Raw genomic sequence first — 20,437 nt, 5'->3', positions numbered from 1 at the left:
TTATAAAACGGATCTTATTTTATAACTAACTTTTTCGTATAAAATTGGTAAAGGAGACGACCCTAAACTAATATTTTGTGAAATTGAAAAATATACACATATGTACATATAGTATATAATTTATTTATTTTAAAGCTTATTAAAACAGCCGTTAGGGGAACAAATGTATGATAGTCGTCTGCTACATGTTGTGAAAGTATAAGAATTTTTTAAATTTAAATTTTAAGCCCGCGAAATTTTAAATCACCTTACTTACATATGCATACATATATGCTTGTACGGACACATGTGATCACACTTGCATTACGTAGATTTTGTTCGCCTGACCCACTATAAATTATGACGCAACAGTCGGGACAACTTCAGTTATTTAAAACTCACAGACTAGGTTAGATGCGGAATACTTAGCGCCAGCGATACGGGGTAAAAACGAATTGCAACTGCAACAGAAAGTCTTTGCAACAGTTTCGTGCGAGTGTTGGTTTGTAGCGACGCCGCGAAGTGAAATCCACAAACGAACTGTTGTAAAAAAGTGAAAGCTGTTTGTGATTTCTTTGCCCGGAAGTGCAAAGCCAAAGCGGAAAAATATAAATAATTAAGCATCAGAGTTTGCGCGCTCTTGAAAACGTTTAATGTTTTATACCGTTATATTTTTTAGCGTACTCGTTTTACTCTTTCTTCTGTGGGATGTTAAGAAACCCCCGAAGTTTCCACCTGGACCAAAATGGTATCCAATTGTCGGTTGCGCCCTGCAGATCTCCGAATTAAGATTAAAATGTGGAATGTTTTGCAAAGTTGTTGACGAATTAGCCAAGTACTATATAAATCCGTATGGATTATATGGTCTAAAGATCGGCAGGGACAAAGTTGTGATTGCATATTATAGTGATACCATAAACGAGATGATGACTAACGAGGATCTAGATGGCAAACCCGATGGTATATTCTATAGAATGAGAACATTTAATTCGAAGAAAGGCATATTGGTGACGGACGAGGACTTATGGGTGGATCAACGTCGTTTCATATTGCGACATCTTAAAGACTTCGGTTTTTCGCGTGCTGGAATGGTGAATATTATTCAACATGAAGCCTCGTTTTTGTTGGAAGAATTGAGGGAAATCGTTAGCGAACAGGGTGGTAAACAAGCCGAAGTCTCCATGCATGATTTGTTCAAAGTGAATGTATTAAATACACTGTGGTCCATGATGGCTAGTAAACGCTACGACCGCAAAAGTGAAGAAATAACCGATCTACTGACCATGTTTTTTGAACTATTTCAAAACGTGGACATGGTAGGGGCGCTGTTCAGTCATTTCCCATTTATTAGGTTTATCGCACCAAATTATTCGGGCTACAATGCATTCGTAGAAAGCCATCAACGGATTTATACATTTTTACGTAGAGAAGTTGAAAATCACCGCAAAACATACGGAAACTATGACATGCCTCGCGATTTGATGGACAGTTATTTGCGTGAATTCGACAATCCCAAACGAGGCGAATTTTTCAGTGAAGAGCAACTACTAGCTGTGTGCCTTGATATGTTCTTAGCCGGCTCGGAAACCACCAACAAAAGTTTGGGTTTCGCCTTTTTACATATGGTCCGCAATCCAGAAATACAAGAAAAGGCTTTTGCAGAAATAAAGGAAATAATTGGCGTCGATCGTTTACCGGAATGGGGTGATCGAGCAAAATTACCATATTGTGAATCTATCGTTTTGGAAGCTGTACGTATGTTTATGGGTAATACCTTTGGTATCCCTCATCGAGCACTGCGTGACACACGACTGAGCGGCTTCACTATTCCGAAGGATACTATGGTAATCGCTTGTTTTCGAGGTATGCTGATGAATTCGCATGATTTCCCTAACCCAAGTAAGTTTGACCCAGAACGTTATTTAATGGATGGTAAATTAAAAATCCCGGAGGCCTACAATCCTTTTGGATTCGGACGACACCGTTGCATGGGTGACATATTGGGTAGGCAGAACCTGTTTGTGTTCATAACGACGGTCCTTCAACACTTTCGCTTTCTGCCACTACAGGGAGAAATGCCTGATGATGAGCCCTTAGATGGGGCAACAGCTGCAGTGAAACCCTTTAGAGCTTATATTGTCCCTAGACAACATGACTAAAACTAACACCCTTTACATATATGTATATGTATACATTCATGTCTATACTCACATTTACACACAAAGTAATGTCATATTATGAATATCTGCAATATATTTAACTAACTAAAACTATTTTTAGTACGTATGTATGAATGTTCATTATCAGTTTTAAGACGAATTCAACTCATCGAAAAGTAGGTGATGGTTGTGGCATGCTTTTACTTTAAAATTCACAATATTCACTTTGTTATCTTGTCTATACTAATAGATAGTGTTTTAAAAATAAAAGTTTAATTTAAAACTTATTTGAACTAAAAATAAAGCAGACTAAATCTTAAAGAAACTGCAAACCATACCGTTTGGCGTTCCCAGAACACCGTATAAGTATGTCCAGACATACATTCATGTTATATATATTTTGAGTAAAACAAAAAATGTAAACTCTATTTGGATTCTTAAATCGGCAATAACGGTTTCGCTTTTATTCGTAAATAATGTTACCACTATATTAAATAGTTTATTATAATAGTATTTAACGTACATATATCATCCCGCAGCAACGCGAGGTCGGATACATACTAGTATGAAATAAAAACCAACTTTTCATTTGTCCTCCTCTTTAAAGCACTTTTATTAATTAAATATATTACATAAAATTTTAAAATTATGAGATTACCAAATCATAAAAAAAAACATTGTTAATATGAATTGAAGAGTTCAAGAATCGCATAGCATGCAAATCGTATGAGTATATTTTTAAATTCGCTAAAATTACTGATAGTACATTTCCTTGTTCATAATAAATGAAAAAACTGCTAAAATTTGGCATTAACAACTGTCAACTGTTTTTGGTAAAAATATGTTTTTACGCTTAAACATAAAAATATTTATGGGATACGCGACGTTTATTGCCAATTTTTTATTGTGCTCAATTGGAAACAGGCACAATTTCCAAATTCTGAAGTCAATGAGGTACTTCAGATTAAAGTGCTGAATTGTGATTATAACTGCAAAAAATCTCGATATCAAAAATTAGAAATCAATACTCATTTAATTTTGTTTCGTGCACATGTTATACATATACATTATATTTCTTTATAACGCTTACGAAAAATTCCCTATTTCCATCATAAGCTACCTTAATAATTTAATCGTTTTATAAATCTTCGTTCGGCTTATTATAATAAATAAAACTTCAGATTCTATTTGTGAAAGGTGTACTTTCATGTTCTCATTTTTATAGAAAGTTAATAATATTTGCTTCTAATTATTACAAAAATTTTTTTGTACAGTCAGTTTTCATTGTAGTATTTGTTTTAGCTCCTCTATGGTTTCATATAAATTATTTTGTGGAAGTCTTGCATATTCTGCATCATTGTATGTAGTCATTAAATTTATTTTATTTAATAAACTTCAATTTGACTTGTAAATTAATACAATTTTTCGCTACTACTTATAAACAATTTGAACACACTAATGTTTGCGATAACTGAAATCGGGTAATTGTCTAGCACAACATATTGCTACCACATAGAGTATACCGAAAAAGAAATTTAATTTAGCTGTTTGTCGCGGAACAGCACTCATGGTATGTTCGTTACGAAAACGTTTCTCGATCTGAAATGCCTGTGGTACTGTCACGAGCGGCAATAAAAACCAAAGCGAGTATTTCAGGCCATATACAACAAATACACTGTAGGGTGTGAAGAGAAGCAAAGCATATAGGACGTGCGATGCTGTACGTCCAATAAGTATTGCTAACGTTACGATTCCAGCTTTACGATCATTTTCAACATCTCGCGTGTTATTACTGTGTAATATTGCCTCCGCATTGAGTGCCAAAGGAAGAGCATAATAAATAGCGGTCCAATCCACATGACCTGTTTGTGACATATATGCGAACAATACTGAAAGTGGTCCGAAAAGTATTAATATAACAACATCTCCGAGAGCGATGTATTTGAAACCGATTCCACCAGTGTAAAGAAAGCTAGATGATAAGCCGCCAAAATAAATTAATGCTAGGTGCTCCATTTTCGCTGGACTAAGAAAGGATAAACAAATGAATCCACCGCAACCAGCCATGTATAAAATGGCTCCCAGGGAAACTACCTAAAAAAAATTAGACATGTAAAAAATTAAAGAATACTACTTGATTTTCAATTTCATAGAACGCTGCAGCAGTAGGCAAAAGGACGAATTTTATAATGTTCTAAAGAAGCGGTAATAAATTTTGAAATGAAGATAAATAAGAGATTCCGAGCAAATCCAATTTTTTTAAATAACTTATAGGTGCGGTTATAAATTTGCTTCTTTGTCACTTTTTTTGCCTGAAGGATGTGTTCCTTCGGTAGCTTTTTCAGAAAAAGGAAGCAAGGATAGTGCAAAACTTTTACTTACTTCATCCTTTGTGAGAATGTGGTCAACGAGAGTTCGGTCGTCGGCTTTCTGTTTGTCAATACCCTTAACGAAATCGAAGTAAGTATTCACTACATTGCCGGCGCAATGCACAGTAACTACTGTGAAGGCAGTTAAAAAAAATGTTATAAGACTAAAATCAGCGGCCCATTGAGAACGGTAAGCCAGCGCAGACCCCATCAATGTTGGTACCAAACTGCCAGATAATGACCATGGACGCAATGCATGTAAGTATGTTTTCAATTTCATGAATGTGCCAGTGGATGTGCCTTTGCTTGAAGTGGTATGTGTATATGAGGTTGTTCCATTAAGTTGATGAGTTTTTGTTTTGCATTTATTTTCTGTAAGTGAAAATCCATTTCCTGAATGTTGATTGGTTACATTAGAAGCATCGTTTATTAATTTATGCTGATATTCCAATTCATCAGATATATTCACATGTTTAATGTATTTATTTTCAGTGCCATTTTCCTTTTCCTTGAGATCAGCGGCAGAAGCCATTCTTTCTGAAATTAAAATTGTATAAGCTGTTGTACTAAACTGATGTAAAACTATTGTAATACTTACATTTTGCTCGCCTTTTGTTGATCGATTTCGTTAAACAAAATTTGCAGGTAATGGCCCTTAACTACTGTAGAAAAAATAATAATTTGTTAACAAATAAAGACAATTTTCTTAAGTTTGTTGTATATTTTTAAAATGCCTGTTGCGTTGCTTATGTACCTTTCCATTCGAAACGCCTTATATAGACCCAATTTTTGGTACATATAGGTGTTACAGCTAATGTGAGCTTTTGGCCTTTAGAACAAATGATATTGTTTAAAAATCAGTAAATATATTCTGTTCTCATGCAAATACTCTGGCATTGTTATACAGACAATTTCCGTTTTTCAATTGGGTATGATATTAAAATTGGTTTCCAGGTGTGAAGTATCTTCACGCATTAGGTATAATAAAAGTCTCGTACGAATATGTGTAAACAATCCAATTATTAGAATAGATTATAATTAAAAGACTAAATTTCTGAAGAGTATATTATAATTTTTTTTTACAAATTTTTAAGAAGAAATTTATTAGTTAATCTTTCACGATTCTTATGTATTTCACCTGTTCGTAAATTTCTCTTTTCTGCTTCTTCTAATCAATCCCACAATTAGACGTTCTCTGCCCCACGTCACCTGTGAACCGATTGAATGTACCCCACCAAGAAGTGAGGAGAAAAGAGAGATACATTTATTGCCACAGCTTCAAATGTTTACAATTACATTTTGAAAAACAAACATGTATTTACAAAAGATAATATAGTAATTTTACCACACATATTTTCTAGTTATAATAGATAAATATCGTTTTTAAATCAGTCAGAAAAATACCTTTAATAATAAAGCCATAAAATATCTCAAACTGGCAATGCTGACAAATTGTGAGCTCGCATCGATGGGATCTTCTCAATCATCAGTTCGCCAATTTAATACTTAAACGCATTTCATCCATCCTAGGAAAAATTTTACTGCAATCGGAATAAAATTTTGAAGTTGAAAATTAACAATTCACATTTTACAAACTAAAGTGTGATCTTGTAAAAATTTATAACGAACTTTAGCAAGGTCCAAAAATTGATTTATGGCAAATGAAGGCCTTTGAAGAGAAAAGAGCTAATTTCTATACAGTGTTTCTAAAAAAGTGAGAAATTAAATTGAGATCATAAAAATGCTGTTTATTTAGTACTAAAGAAAAACAAATAAATACAACTGATTAAATCTGACATCTAGTAAATGCATTTTTGGAGTTGTGGTCTCAAGTAGTTAATTGAATCATCACATAATTTGTCGTAAAACACGAGTGGATTCGTTGTAGAGTTGGAAAACGATTCCACATATTTGCGAGATTGTGGAAAGCAAGCGAGAAAGAGTGAAAAGAAGGAGCGAAGAAGCAGCTCGGTCTTTTCGAATTGTGCTGCTACATTGGATAGTGCGTGTCGGTCGTGCATTTATTTCGTTTAGACAGTCAGTCATCGGTTATTTTTCATTCGTGCGGTTGAGTTAAGAGTCCAAGTGAGAAGTTAGTGTCTAATATATTGGTTAAAATTTGTATTCTAAAAGTGAAAAATAAAAGTTTTAAATTTGATTTTATTTAAATAGCCACGACATACGTCACGCCAGAAATATTTTGTAAATTCAATCCAATTTTTTGTTTGGTTCGTGTAAATCAAAAGCCGTCAAAATTGAATCCACGAAGATTGACGAGACTTTTTCCTCCTCTTCGACTGCGATGGAGGATAAAGCAACAACAAAAGATCTGGATCAATGGATTGAGCAGTTGAACGAATGCAATCAATTGACGGAAACGCAAGTGCGAACCTTGTGTGATAAGGTATGTCTGGATGAAAGTGATTTGTTAGGAAATGCGTCGAAGGAAATTTGGACGAAAAAATTAATACTAGTGTGCCGCCGTTAAGTTTTCCGATCAGGTTAACATACAAAACATTTAAATCAATTCCTACAAATCATACATGCTACCTGTTCTTGTCTGTCGTATTTATTTGTGCATAGTTATGTTTGTTGGAATTACTGCTTGCTCGTTCACGCAACTGTTTCGTTAGTGCGTCAGCCATCTTGAAAATAATTAGAATATAAAAGTCCGGGATGCAAGCAGTGGTGTGAAAGGGATGACAAGCGATAGCAGAATGTAAACCGAAAGTTAAGATATTAGATGATGATGAAGGATAGAATCAAATGAATTTAATAATTAATATAATGCTATAATAGTTAAAAAAATAGTAGATTGTTTATAATTTGGGAAAACTAAGTCTTATAAGATATGTTTGTACATATCTTATAGAATATAATTTTTGATTGAATTAGACATTCCCAATACGGAAACTATTTATTATTATTATTTTTTCAATTAGAGTGAAGTAATGCGATGTAATATAGCCTAGATGGCCTAACCGTGTTTCTCTGAAATCACAGCGCAAATTTAAAAATAGAAAATTTTGCCATATGCTGTTTTATGTACACAGATACTACTTAGTTAATTGCTTGAATATGTTAAGGGATAATATAATTGTTGTGGAACATGTTTGAGGTTATGTGGACTGCATGCAACGCACAATTTCGTAAAATGTAAAAGTTTTAAAAAAAGTTAAGAAATTTTTTAAATAATGATTTAAGAAACTCCATCAATATGGGTAAAATGAGTACCAACTAAAAATATAATCATTTCTCTCTTTGGTCCTTTTTTTTCTAACTATAGGTACATACATATACCTAATTAATACCATGTAAGGCTTTTAGTCATAATTCATTAAATCAAACATCAAAAATTTATTGTTTCGTAGGTGTTGCATTCTTTGTTAATATTCAACTAAAACTTTGATTTTAACATTGAAAAATGCATTTCCTCCAAAAAGATTAAACACTATGCATATAAAAATACTGTTCCTCGCAAACTTCCGTATGTATATGTATACATATGTATGTAGATACAATGTAGGTATATTTATAGTTTTCTACCATGTATTATTTATGTGCATTATGAAGGATTAATAATTTGTTTTGAAAGGAACTTCGTTTAACGTTCTCCATCTATTTGCTGGTGTAACTACTTAGATGTTAAGCCAAGTATGAAGAATCCTATGTAAAAAAAGAATACATATTTTACATGTCCGAAGTACACTATGAGTTTTTTCAAAAACAAATGATAGGAACCGTCATTTAAACAACTTTTTAAAGTCTGAGATAAAAAAAATGATTTTGATGTTAAAATTGCAATACATACATACATGCTTATATGATATTATATGTATATGATAAGGAATATACTGTAAATATTACAAATGTACTTATTTCTTAATAAAATACATTTCTGTGTTTCTAGCGGAACTTGGCTAAAATTTGATTTGCTCAGAATATTTATGAATTAAAATGTTTATAATGAAAATGCTGAGCAAATTAAACTTGTAAGATTTATTATTTATTTTACAATTGCTTGACCTTGATATATGCCAAGAAATATTCTAGTGGATCAATTTTAGTTATCTAATACCAATGTTATTGCAATATACATAAGTATGTATTTAAAAATGACATTTCGCTTGGAAATAAGAAACATTTCTTATACTCTTTATTTTAATATAGTATATAAATGAAAATAATAATAATTAATGCAAGTTTATTTTAATTTGATTTGCAGGCGAAGGAGATTCTTTCCAAGGAATCTAATGTTCAGGAGGTAAAATGTCCGGTCACAGTATGTGGTGATGTCCATGGACAGTTTCATGATTTGATGGAATTATTCCGGATAGGTGGCAAATCTCCTGACACTAATTATTTGTTTATGGGTGATTATGTTGATCGTGGTTACTATTCAGTAGAAACCGTCACATTGTTGGTGGCGTTAAAAGTTCGTTATCGTGAGAGAATAACGATTCTACGCGGCAACCACGAATCGCGACAAATTACTCAAGTTTATGGATTCTATGATGAATGTTTGCGAAAATATGGCAATGCGAACGTTTGGAAATATTTTACCGACTTGTTTGATTACTTACCACTAACGGCATTAGTCGATGGTCAAATATTTTGTTTACATGGAGGGCTTAGCCCATCTATTGATAGCTTGGACCATATTCGTGCATTGGATAGACTTCAAGAAGTGCCGCATGAGGGTCCCATGTGCGATTTACTGTGGTCCGACCCCGATGATAGGGGTGGTTGGGGCATTTCACCCCGTGGTGCCGGTTACACATTTGGTCAGGTATATAAGCGATGTTTTCTTTTATATACGTGATTATATGTACATGATTATATTTTTACAAAAATTAATAGGATATTTCGGAAACGTTTAACAACACAAATGGACTGACACTTGTATCTCGTGCTCATCAGTTAGTTATGGAAGGATATAATTGGTGCCATGATCGCAACGTTGTTACAATATTCTCAGCGCCTAATTATTGCTATCGCTGTGGAAATCAAGCGGCCCTAATGGAATTAGATGATTCACTCAAATTTTCATTGTAAGTACCTATGAACACACCATCGCCCCATCCCTTAATAACAATATTATATAAAGTTTCCTTAGTTCATTAGGAAATCAAAATATGTACCTTCATTAAAAAATTCTATTATCTTAACACTCCTTAAGAGATGGTCTAGGAAATATCTGATAAGTGAGAGCAGTGGTAGAATTTGTTTAGAAAAAAAATCTTAACAGATGGTACCGCAGGGTGATTTTTTCCATCTTGCGAATCTCCACCAACACTACTTGTGATTTTTGAACTATTAAGGCGTCTGCCATAGAAATTTATTCTATGAGATCGAAAATAAACTTAAAAACAGCAAAGAGATCGAGTTGCTTCGCGAGGACCATGCAATCTTTGAGTAATTACCATCTGTATAGAGTATTAGGCTTAACCTATAACTATCTTAAGAAACAGCAAAGGTCACTAACAAGTGTATAATTGATTGGTAGACAATTTCCCAATATGTCGAAGAAATTAATATTGTTTAACCAATAATAAAAAATCTAACGTATCAGACTACTCCTTTTTTCATATACTTCAGATTAAATTCTATTTTACATGGAATAAAATATAATTACTTTCTCTTCATCTATTACAGCCTACAATTTGACCCAGCACCTCGTCGTGGTGAACCTCACGTTACACGAAGAACACCGGATTATTTCCTATAAGAGAATTCTTCATCCATTTACATATATTATACATACATTTATATAAATGCAAAAAGAACAGCAGAAAAAACAAAGAATACTAAACTATTTATAAAAATCGAATTCCAATCGCATGGAAAGAAGATATAAATAAGTAAAATCAATATAGTTGAAGTGAATGTAAAAGTATATAAATGGAGGTAACACCAGATTTTAGCAGCAATAATTATGGACGAGGGACGGCTGCGATTGGCAACTTAGTAGGAGTACTAATAAGTTATTGTGTAAGAAACAGCCGACACAAAACCCCATACAAGTATATGTTTAAAACGTAGGCATTAGTTTAAGGCTTACAAAAAAGATGCAGCCAAATGCGAAAATTTTAGTATATGCAAATCCAAAACAAACAATTTCCACACTTTAGTTAAATAAAAAGAAATGAACTTTGGGACAGAATTACAATTGATTTACATTTAATTTAACAGTTAACGCGATATGATCAACGCTAAAAAGTATAATATTAAAATCCATTATTTAAAAATCCACGGATAAATAAAACCGATTTAAAACAAATAAATAATAATAATTTTTCGCAGTAAATAAAAATTGAAATTTTCTATTAAATATGTAACTTTTAGAATTCGCGCATAGATATAGCCTTGTCACACATTTAACTTATTATCAAGTATGAAGCAGAGAAATTGGATGCTAAATCACATAACTAACATACATAGTCGTTAACTGGGAATGAGACGTGACAGTAATACGGCCTATACATTACAATTGGAGCAGGAACTGAACTGATTAGCGAACGCAAGATAAAAGAAGAGTTTGTAGAGTGTAGGGCTTTACACAAAACAAAATATAAACATTAAATAATAGAGAATAAATGATATACAAAAAACGATGAAAACACAAAATTAAACAAAACACAACTATAAACATAATAATTAAGTTGCTAAATTGTGAAAAAAGAAACAATTTATTATAATTATTATTTTATTGCTAAACAGAAAAATAAAAATAAAAATGTATTATAAAAATGAAAACGTTTTATTTTATGTCATATAGAGGGTAGGGATTTTATTCGCCAAACCACCGAGTGAGCCAGACAAGTCTTAATTGCGGTGCCACAACGTGCTATTGTTGTATGTATATTAAAGTCATCGTCTTCCCAAAAATAAAAATGTTTTCATTGTCGATTATCACGTCTAAAATATACAAATTCCTTACAAGAAAATTGTATATTTTTTATTATTGATTACCATCAGTATTAAACCACTTTTGTCGCAATAATCCGAATATGAAATCTTAATATTAAATTTAAGTTTGCTCTGTATAAGAAAAAATACGATTTGGTATTTGACTTAGAAAAAAATATATTTTCAGCTTGCTGTATTGCAAACGTAACATACGTAGTACGTACACAAAAATTTAATTTGTACGATAATTTTAATTGAGACAATTTCGTCTACTCAATAAAATAAATAGATGTTGTCAACACAGAGAGATTTTAAATAGGTATTGTTAAAATTTAACAATATGTTTCCAATTTAAGTTACTAATAAGAAAAACGCCATATTCCTACATAAAATTTAAATCATTGGGTTCCCGCAATTTCTTGTTAGGGGCACTAAATAACAATATTGAAGCAATAACATCTATTAAAATATGTTTCGGAATTGTCCAGTCGATGTATATGTTTGTAACATTCAAACATTTACCTATATATGTACATATTTCCACCCACTTAAGCACTAAATGTAAAATTAAATGATACATTATAACAGAAGTAGCAACATGAAAAGTTATCAATGCCTTAATTAAATCGGCATTACAGATTCCGCTCTTATCGATTTAAATTTCCATTTTTGATATGTAAATTACTATTTTCCAACGCTTCAGTAGATTTCTTATTCATCAAGGGTGTTAGATTATCTGCTGCTTGTTCGTCTATTAATGTGCCAATTTTGTTATCAGCATTATCTGCATATAAATTGTTATTTGTTTGTATGTTTTCATACTGATCCTCTAGAAAATGTTCATCATCAGTGCTTTTATTCCTTTTACCATTTGACAAGTTCTCGTTACGGTGAAAAGTTGCAGATGGGTTTAAATAGTAAGGGGAACGTGGGCGTGGAAGGTCATCGGCAGGCAAGGCAAATCCGTGTGAAATCAAAATATGTCCAATGTTGACTTCCACACCTGAATTGTGAACATGTTTTCTTAATATACAATTCTGAGAATAATATGCATAATTTTCGACTACCTTCTGTCAAATCAAAAAGTTCAACACCTGGTATGGGTGAACTCTCTCGGGCAGCACCAGATGCACCCTTTTGTCGCTCTTTATAAGTTGTTGCTCGAGAAATGAGTTTCTTCCAATTAGCAACTGTTAGAACATAAGATAATTATATATAATTAAAGTAAAATAAAAAAGAAATAATTTGGCCTGCCTTGTGTAAGTTCCTCAAATTTTTGGATTGATAGCGCATCCCAAGTATCTGCATCTTGCAGCATGGTAGACTTAACACCAGCTAAGAAACATTCTACTGCTTGGAATCTAATACATTATTATAACATTAAAAGTTGCCAAACATTGAAAATTGGCTTCCTTACCTTAAAGTCAAAAAATCTGTACGCAATTCAAATACCTCATGGGGCGATACATATTCACTATCGCCGTAATCAACGAAATAAAGGTCTAGTACTACGTCGTTAGGGTTATACTGATTTGGTAAAATACCCACAATTTCGGCCCGATACCACTTTCCGTCATATTTAAATACGGCTGCTACAATTTGGCCTAAATATGGTTCCACGATTTGATGACGGGCTTTATTCTCCGGTTCACTGTAGTACTCTGTCATTGATTGTACCATATCATCTAGTTTCTTTGATTGAGGACCAATAATTTGTACCCAAAATTTGGAAGGTGATGCAATGGCAGATACATACACCTCCATTGGCTTATCCTCATTACGAGAAGCGAGAAGTTTTTCACGTGGAGGTAAATAGGAACTCAAAGACGTTTGCGAAGAATACATGCTTGAATTGATGCTGTTCGAAGGCGAACGACGCGGCTCTCGTCTATGTTCGACTTCTTCAACGGCTCGCCTAAGGTCTTCATCTTCTTCAATTTTCTCCTCAATCAATTTTCGAGCAATATTTACCTGTACATTTTTACGATAAATTAACAAGTAAATATTATATTTACATGTCTCACTTAGAAATAAAACTGTTTAATTAATATCTAATCAAATATTTAGAATATTAATATTAAAAATGTATATTGTCGCACCTGTTGCTGGTTTCCAGTTAGAAGAATGCGCCTTTTATCCATAGCCCCTCCGCTGCGACCACTACCTGAGTCCACAGTAACTTTTGCCAAAGAGATGCGACAAATTTCTTGCATTGCCTCACCGCATCGTCCCATAATTTTTCCGCATACACTTTGTGGAACAAAGATTTCTTCCTTGACAATTGGTGCCCGTTCGATTTCTTTTAATAGTAATGCGCGAGCTTGTTTTACGCCCTCTGCCGTTCCGTATATATCACAGCTCTTGTACTTATCATTTTTGTCTCTGCACGTCCGTCCATCCATGTCGAATAATGATAATAAAATATATTACTTAGATGACATAGTATTTGTAGGTATAACATTTACCTTAAATGTATTTTTGTGCTCGTCTGTTGTTCAATGGATTTTAAATTGGATCCTCCACGACCCACACATAGTGGTATATGCTCATTTAATATTTCAAAGTTGATCTTCACTTCTTCGTCAATCCTTTGTGGTTTTCTTCTCTGTTTTATCACGGGTTTTGGTTGTGGCACGTCCTTATCTTCATCCCTATTTTTGAAATAGGTATATAACATAGCGCCACCCAAAGTGCATAATCCAAAACCAAGGATTAACTTATATATGGGCATACCAGTTAAGCCGTTGTGACGTAGCATCTTACAAGTTTTGTATTAGATAAATAAAAAATTCAACCCTGAAAAAGTTTTTGAAAATTGCATTATTTACATCCTTTGTCACTTGGAAAAAATATATTAATATTTTCTAAAGAAATTTTTCCCAAATTTTACGGTTCAGTATCTAACATACATACATAATTTAAAAGGATTTTTATCTGTTATATGGGAAGTCCATGACTACTTAAAAAACGCTAGCGCACTTAGTTTACATTTTGTATGTAAATACACTGCAGATCCATATATACTTATATATTTGTTTGTAAAATTTATGTTGCAAAAAAATGCCATGTAGTGCAACTAAAATCCGATATTTAGAATTTATCTATTATTCAAGTCAATATACCACGAACTACAAGAAATTCATCAATTTTATACAAATAAAGGCAGATTTGGCGAAAGAAAACTACATACTCCCTTAGATATTTCAAAGTTTGAATTTGTTGAGAAATTTATTCTAGATGTAGATATAAGTATGAATGTGTGTGTTCATACTCATATATGTATGTATGTATATATTTCAAAAGAAAAATAAAAAAGCGTCACCAAATTACGTATACGAAACGAGAGATCGCTAAATTTAGTAAAATGACATAATGTGAAATTGCTATTGATATAGTGTAATTCTATTTATCAAAAGATACATTTTGGGTAAAATTTAAAGATTTTTGTTGATTGACCTTGACGGTAAGAATACCGACTTATAATATTTTTAATTTGGGAAACTGCGATTTCATTATGCAAAATGATGTACCCGATATCGTTTATGAATTTTGACGAATGACTTCCTTCGATCGCTCTGCTTTAAATGAACTTATGTATTGTATATACTTATTTCTTCACTCGATATTCCAAGTAAAAGGTAAAAGGATTTTTGGCTCAATACACATAATGAATACACTACTTATATTAATATTTGAATGTGTACATCACTTTGCATTGGGAATAGTGTATAAAACATATCATACATGCTCTTATTCAAACCAGTTTGACTGAACTACTAATCCACAGATTGCGGTATGTATTTCGTTAAACTTGTACATATTTAATTTCGAGGACACTTTCACAAACAAAAAGGTTTAAAAAATTACTCTTAAATACACTTTTCCATTTTAAGTTGATAAAAAATTAATTATTTTATTAACATACTATCAAACTGAAACAATCCGACCACGTTGTTTTGATGTCAATTTGATATAATGACACCCGCACTCCCGGTACAAGCTAACATACATTTTTAAACACTTTGATACAAGGTGTTTTTCTAAGAATTTGAAATTTAAATGTCTGTAATGTTTTCAATTTCAATTTATGGCATTATTTTAAACCCGACTGTTATGTACATATATTAAGTGAAGTCACTTCTGTCTACAGATAACTATCTCTTCAATTCAAAACACACACATATACGCATAGAGATTATTTTCAATTAATTCAATATTGAGGGTTGTTATATTATTTATAGTAAGTATTTTAATAAATGATCAAATTATTATTTTCTTTAACATTTAATACCTAATATTACCAAAATTGAGACACGAATTTAATGAATGTCAACATTTGATTGTGTCAACCAGAACCAAAGCTGCCGGCTTAACTTTTTTCAATATTTTTGAAATGTATGATCTATTGTATACATTTTATTGCGAAAGCAATATCATGATGCATACTTTTTGATTATTTGATAATTCCAAATTGTGTAGTTGGTTAGGCAAATTTCAATTTGTTATCTTTCTTCAAGAATAAATTGTACTGATATGTTACATAAAATATTACAAATTTTGTGGATTAAATTAATAATCCAATTCTCCCAGTTATTAATAATATTAATAAGCTGCTTTCTACCAAGTATTGAATGCATAACACCATGTGAACTAAAAAATATATTACGTTATCGTTTCGATTATTAATAGTCAAAATGAATTGATTGCAGCTGTACTGGTCTACCACTTCCAAGTAACTTGCTATAGATACATTATTATCTATAGCTTATACCATGTTCAGACCGATACTTAATCACACGATTTCGGCTGTTGAATGGATTATCCCACTAATCTTAAAAATTTATCAAGATTTCGCCATACAAAAATGACAGTTCCAAATCACTTCATTGAAATGATTTGAAACTCATCCACGCTAAATCTCTCTGTGCGACTCTGATTTTGCGCAATCTACTTGTCAGCACTGGAAATGTTTTACATTATCACAGCTGATTTGGACAATACAAAGGGGAAAAAATGTAAACAAACAAATTTTTTTTAAAGCAATGAATCTAATTTCATCTGAAAATCGACTTAACAAATGAAAAAATGCATCCATTATTTCTATTATATGGAAAACATTAAAAAAGCCGTATTTTTATTTCAAAATACTATATAACAATCTTTTCTTTTGATAAATATTAAGCGATGTGAATTCTTGAATGACAATAACAGCTGTTTTTTGATCTTTCTAACGGCAGTGAGAACACTGTTGGGTTATGAAATGCTTAAATATAATCTAATCTTTTAAATTTTCGGTCTGAACATGGTATTAGGTTTTTGTTAACATTTTGATAAACAACAAAATCGAACAGTCTATATGGTAATAAATACACAACAATCGTACCGTGTGCACAACCTTAAAGTTAATTATGTTTGTTTGGAATCTGCCTTTGCTATGCCTGCTTAGGAAAACATTGGATATATTTGGTGTTCTCTGCTCAGTTGGCACGATTTTTAATAAACTATGTCTTTGACACCAGGAAAGGAAGACAACATAAATCTCATTAAGAATTTAACCCCTGTAAGATGTGAGTACTTATACGTTTCATTAAACATTTTGTTTAATATATATTTTAAACAGTTTCGGATAACACGCGTGGAAAATCGTGTATGCAAGATCCTAACGTCCAGACATGCAGAGATCGCTTGGATGATATAATTTCACAACAAAAAAGTAATTTTTCCAAATGGCAATTAGCTCAAAAAAGAGGTTTCGCCATTTGTACATCGATTGAGTCTATTAAGACCCGTGCTTTAGAATCTAGGGAATCCAGTCGTAACCTTAAGGAAAACGAGGAAACACTTTATCCGAGAGATCTAAAACAGCATATAGAAAAACTGAATATAATTCTGACCATATTCGAAGATATAACAAAACATGCAGAAGAATTACTTCGACAATTGATAAAGTTAAGTAAATTAGTTGGCAATACAGATAAAGTTTTTTACCAGTCGTGGGCGTTGTCGCAATATATCAACTTCTTCGACCAAATATATTCTTCTTATAACAAAGAGAACCAAATAAAACAACGGGTTGCTTGTGAGTATATTATAGAACAACCCCAAAATATAATAATTTTCAGCTTACTAATTTAAAAAAGGTGAATTGCCGCACTGTATGAACCGATCAGATTTAATTCGTTGTACAACAGCATGGGAATACCCACAATACATTGATGAATGGACATTCTTAATGTTTGCATTTTTGGAAGAAGAGAATAAAAATAAAACTTAGTTTTGGAAAATTTTTTCACAGCTCACCTAAAATGATTCAATATATGCACTAGGTTAGCAAATGATGCTTTAAACTAATGGTTCGGCCGTAACCAATTTCCATGTGCAATATAAATAAGTCAATTAAACACTTTGATCATATTCTATTAAGTTTAGTATTAATATGTTATCTAAATTAATATCGAACTTTAGAATTAATGTAAAGTTTAAAGATATTTCAATATGCAAAATGAATTAAACTGTAATATACTATATGTATACATATGTATATAATAATATATGTATATGTGTACATATAATTTTATATAAGGAAATGTAATAAATCAATTTTGAAATTCATGAAATACATATATAATCATGAGTATGTAAATTCTGTAAAAAATATGATTCTTTAATTTCTGATCAGTTTGGGAATGTAAAATGAGGCACAGACTCCGACCGCTGCCATCGTGCAAATTAATGCCCAAATACCAAAAGAACTGTAGCCACGTCTTTTAACATTAACGTCAGCCAACTGCCTATAACATTTGTCCAGTTGAATCTATTACAACAAACAAAATTATAATTCGAAAAACTGACAACTAAATGAGCTTCAACACCTTAGTTAAGTCGTCAATCTCTTTATCGATTTCAAAAGTTACGGCCTTTAACTCTGCTAGTGATTCCAGCACAAAACGACTCGCAAAACTTTTTTCTCCTACGATTATGTCATCCGGAGGCAAAATCTTCAATTTATAGTTGATAGCGGATAGAGCTGAACGCATGTTGTCCAAATGGTCAATAGCCTTGCCCAAAATTTCACGATTATATGTCTTTGCTTCAGGCAATTCACATATTCTAAAAATTGTTTTTACAAAATAATGAAATAATTAATTATACAATTTTACTTGCTCTTTATACGTTGGATCCTGATTTGGTAGTTCTGAAAAAAACGTTATTAGCTCCTGACGTTCTTTGGAGTCTTTGAAACCCATCAATTGTAAATCGGAGCATGAGAGTGACGCCAAATCCCGATATGATATTTCTTCAGCCAACAACCTCTCTATACAATCATTGGAGTTATCACCATGAGATGATAGTAAAGTCGTAAGTGCTTCCCGATTTGACCGCCTTTCATTATTAGAACGTATCCATGACTTACGTTGAAGTCTTGCAATGGAACTATCACGATCAGGAGGCAAACTGCGATTTTGAAATTCTTTATTTACATCGAAACGCACAGCAGGTACGCCCAGTGAAGAAGGCACAGGAGTGTTAAGGTCCTGCATTTCGTCAAAAGAGCGAATATATGGAAACACGGAAAGATGTTATAGGGAACTATATTGCAGAGAACGGTAAGTATTTCCTCTTTCTTTTATAAAGCCTATAGTATAAATATATTTAATTACATATCAAAATTAACATAAATAATGATGTGGATGCCAGATTTAATGTTATTCACATTCAACTTTGATATTTCAATGACTTGTTTCAACGCATGGGCAACATTAAGAGTAAAATAGTGAATAAATAAGTGGCACTACTGATTGCCGGCAGTTAGTAAACAGTACCAGTGTAAAGGTTAGGAAATATTTTAGCCATTAAAATCTTTCGCTCCTAAAATTATTTATAAAGTATAATAAAGAAATGCCTGCTTGGCTGCCGCTTGAATCTAATCCAGATGTAAGCATATTTTTTGCCGATTTGAAACAAATCAAAAATATTTATGTATTAAAATGAGTAATGATGAGTCATCGTATTTGGTTAAATTATATGCCTATGCTCACTAGGTACTTACAAAGTATATTCATAAATTGGGGGTGTCTCAAGAGTGGTCAATTACTGATGTCGTCAGTTTAGAACCGGAGATGCTCGAATGGATACCGCAACCAGTCAAAGCAATAATTTTGCTATTTCCTATATCAGAAAATGTGGGTACATATTTCTTTTTGTTATGTAAATTGGCTTTGGGAAATATTCTTTACAATATAGTATGAGAAGCATAGAGCCCAAGAACATGAACAATTAGCTGCAGATCCTGGAACTTTTCCTGATGATCTTTTCTACATGCGACAACTAACTTCTAATGCTTGTGGCACTGTTGCTATTATACATAGTGTGGCTAATAACAAAAGGTGCGGTATGCATTTAAAAGCTTTACGAATAATGTGTTATTTTTTATGTTGTTAGCATTTCACTTTCTGATGGAATATTGAAAAACTTTCTTGAGAACGCCAAAGATTTAACACCAGAAGAACGTGGTAAAGCTTTGGAAAATGATGTATCATTTACAGAGGGCCATTATGAACTTGCCAACGAAGGTCAAACCGTTGCTAATCCTGAAGAAAAAGTAAATCACCATTTTATATCATTAATTCACAACGGAGGCACTTTGTATGAGTTAGATGGTCGAAAACAATTCCCCATCAAGCATAGTTCGACTTCCGATTCAACATTTGTGCAAGACGCAGCAAAAGTCTGCAAAGGATTCATGGCTAGGGACCCAGAAGAAATGCGCTTCACGGTAATGGCATTAACCGCGTCACCAAATTAACACGAATTTTGTATTTAATATGCTAAATTATTAGTATTAACTTGTGCTACGCTATCCGCTTATACATGCATTAATAATTTTAAGACAATTTTGAAATTTTGTCATACCAATTACACAAACATAAATTTCTCGCTTTAAATGCTTATATTGAAATTGTAAACGAATTGCATCGGTAGTAATAAAATAATTGGATATCAATGGCTTATAAAAATTAT

At 32.4% G+C, this 20,437-nt stretch overlaps 7 protein-coding genes across 16 annotated transcripts; 4 read left to right on the top strand and 3 right to left on the bottom strand.

Moving 5' to 3' along the window:
- Positions 1 to 279: 279 nt before the first annotated feature.
- On the top strand, positions 280 to 2,138 carry LOC126752805 (probable cytochrome P450 303a1). Its single transcript, XM_050463790.1, has one exon. The coding sequence runs from the start codon at positions 633 to 635 to the stop codon at positions 2,136 to 2,138; it is 1,506 nt and encodes a 501-aa protein (XP_050319747.1). The 5' UTR covers positions 280 to 632.
- A 1,182-nt stretch (positions 2,139 to 3,320) lies between these two features.
- LOC126753411 (ubiA prenyltransferase domain-containing protein 1 homolog) lies at positions 3,321 to 5,706 on the bottom strand. 2 transcript variants are annotated; one of them, XM_050464819.1, is made up of 4 exons: positions 5,262 to 5,706; positions 5,106 to 5,169; positions 4,521 to 5,044; positions 3,321 to 4,232 (listed from the first exon to the last, which is right to left on the bottom strand). In XM_050464819.1, exons 3-4 carry the CDS (start codon positions 5,037 to 5,039, stop codon positions 3,594 to 3,596), a joined length of 1,158 nt encoding a protein of 385 aa, XP_050320776.1. In that variant the 5' UTR covers positions 5,040 to 5,044; positions 5,106 to 5,169; positions 5,262 to 5,706; the 3' UTR covers positions 3,321 to 3,593. The 2 variants fall into 2 exon arrangements, with proteins under 2 accessions (XP_050320776.1, XP_050320777.1); XM_050464820.1 differs by having other exon boundaries at positions 5,106 to 5,166.
- A 262-nt stretch (positions 5,707 to 5,968) lies between these two features.
- On the top strand, positions 5,969 to 10,670 carry LOC126753413 (serine/threonine-protein phosphatase PP2A). 3 transcript variants are annotated; one of them, XM_050464823.1, is made up of 5 exons: positions 5,969 to 6,592; positions 6,680 to 6,911; positions 8,733 to 9,296; positions 9,368 to 9,558; positions 10,163 to 10,670. In XM_050464823.1, exons 2-5 carry the CDS (start codon positions 6,810 to 6,812, stop codon positions 10,233 to 10,235), a joined length of 930 nt encoding a protein of 309 aa, XP_050320780.1. In that variant the 5' UTR covers positions 5,969 to 6,592; positions 6,680 to 6,809; the 3' UTR covers positions 10,236 to 10,670. The 3 variants fall into 3 exon arrangements, with proteins under 3 accessions (XP_050320780.1, XP_050320778.1, XP_050320779.1); XM_050464821.1 differs by having other exon boundaries at positions 5,969 to 6,599; XM_050464822.1 differs by having other exon boundaries at positions 5,969 to 6,599; positions 6,654 to 6,911.
- An 898-nt stretch (positions 10,671 to 11,568) lies between these two features.
- On the bottom strand, positions 11,569 to 15,784 carry LOC126753409 (tudor and KH domain-containing protein homolog). Of its 5 annotated transcripts, none has more exons than XM_050464813.1 (7): positions 15,708 to 15,784; positions 13,882 to 14,212; positions 13,516 to 13,798; positions 12,834 to 13,387; positions 12,671 to 12,777; positions 12,484 to 12,606; positions 11,569 to 12,419 (listed from the first exon to the last, which is right to left on the bottom strand). In XM_050464813.1, the coding sequence occupies exons 2-7, from the start codon at positions 14,172 to 14,174 to the stop codon at positions 12,064 to 12,066; spliced, it is 1,716 nt and encodes a 571-aa protein (XP_050320770.1). In that variant the 5' UTR covers positions 14,175 to 14,212; positions 15,708 to 15,784; the 3' UTR covers positions 11,569 to 12,063. The 5 variants fall into 5 exon arrangements, with proteins under 5 accessions (XP_050320770.1, XP_050320773.1, XP_050320771.1 ...); XM_050464816.1 differs by having other exon boundaries at positions 15,718 to 15,761; XM_050464814.1 differs by lacking the exon at positions 15,708 to 15,784 and adding an exon at positions 15,342 to 15,665.
- A 995-nt stretch (positions 15,785 to 16,779) lies between these two features.
- Positions 16,780 to 17,910, top strand: LOC126753416 (uncharacterized). Of its 3 annotated transcripts, none has more exons than XM_050464829.1 (3): positions 16,780 to 16,983; positions 17,037 to 17,495; positions 17,539 to 17,704. In XM_050464829.1, exons 1-3 carry the CDS (start codon positions 16,920 to 16,922, stop codon positions 17,544 to 17,546), a joined length of 531 nt encoding a protein of 176 aa, XP_050320786.1. In that variant the 5' UTR covers positions 16,780 to 16,919; the 3' UTR covers positions 17,547 to 17,704. The 3 variants fall into 3 exon arrangements, with proteins under 3 accessions (XP_050320786.1, XP_050320785.1, XP_050320784.1); XM_050464828.1 differs by having other exon boundaries at positions 16,782 to 16,976; positions 17,557 to 17,704; XM_050464827.1 differs by having other exon boundaries at positions 16,785 to 16,983; positions 17,557 to 17,910.
- A 26-nt stretch (positions 17,911 to 17,936) lies between these two features.
- LOC126753414 (uncharacterized) lies at positions 17,937 to 19,177 on the bottom strand. The gene is made up of 3 exons (XM_050464824.1): positions 18,581 to 19,177; positions 18,289 to 18,526; positions 17,937 to 18,230 (listed from the first exon to the last, which is right to left on the bottom strand). The coding sequence occupies exons 1-3, from the start codon at positions 18,955 to 18,957 to the stop codon at positions 18,081 to 18,083; spliced, it is 765 nt and encodes a 254-aa protein (XP_050320781.1). The 5' UTR covers positions 18,958 to 19,177; the 3' UTR covers positions 17,937 to 18,080.
- Positions 19,178 to 19,209: 32 nt separating this feature from the next.
- On the top strand, positions 19,210 to 20,436 carry LOC126753415 (ubiquitin carboxyl-terminal hydrolase). The gene is made up of 4 exons (XM_050464826.1): positions 19,210 to 19,351; positions 19,459 to 19,599; positions 19,661 to 19,803; positions 19,859 to 20,436. Exons 1-4 carry the CDS (start codon positions 19,316 to 19,318, stop codon positions 20,220 to 20,222), a joined length of 684 nt encoding a protein of 227 aa, XP_050320783.1. The 5' UTR covers positions 19,210 to 19,315; the 3' UTR covers positions 20,223 to 20,436.
- Position 20,437: the final 1 nt, after the last annotated feature.

The sequence above is a fragment of the Bactrocera neohumeralis genome, chromosome 3, assembly GCF_024586455.1.
Source record: "Bactrocera neohumeralis isolate Rockhampton chromosome 3, APGP_CSIRO_Bneo_wtdbg2-racon-allhic-juicebox.fasta_v2, whole genome shotgun sequence".
Classification (NCBI taxonomy): Eukaryota; Metazoa; Arthropoda; class Insecta; order Diptera; family Tephritidae; genus Bactrocera; species Bactrocera neohumeralis.
Note: the sequence above shows the minus strand (reverse complement) of the source record. Positions and strands in the feature narration are given on the sequence as shown.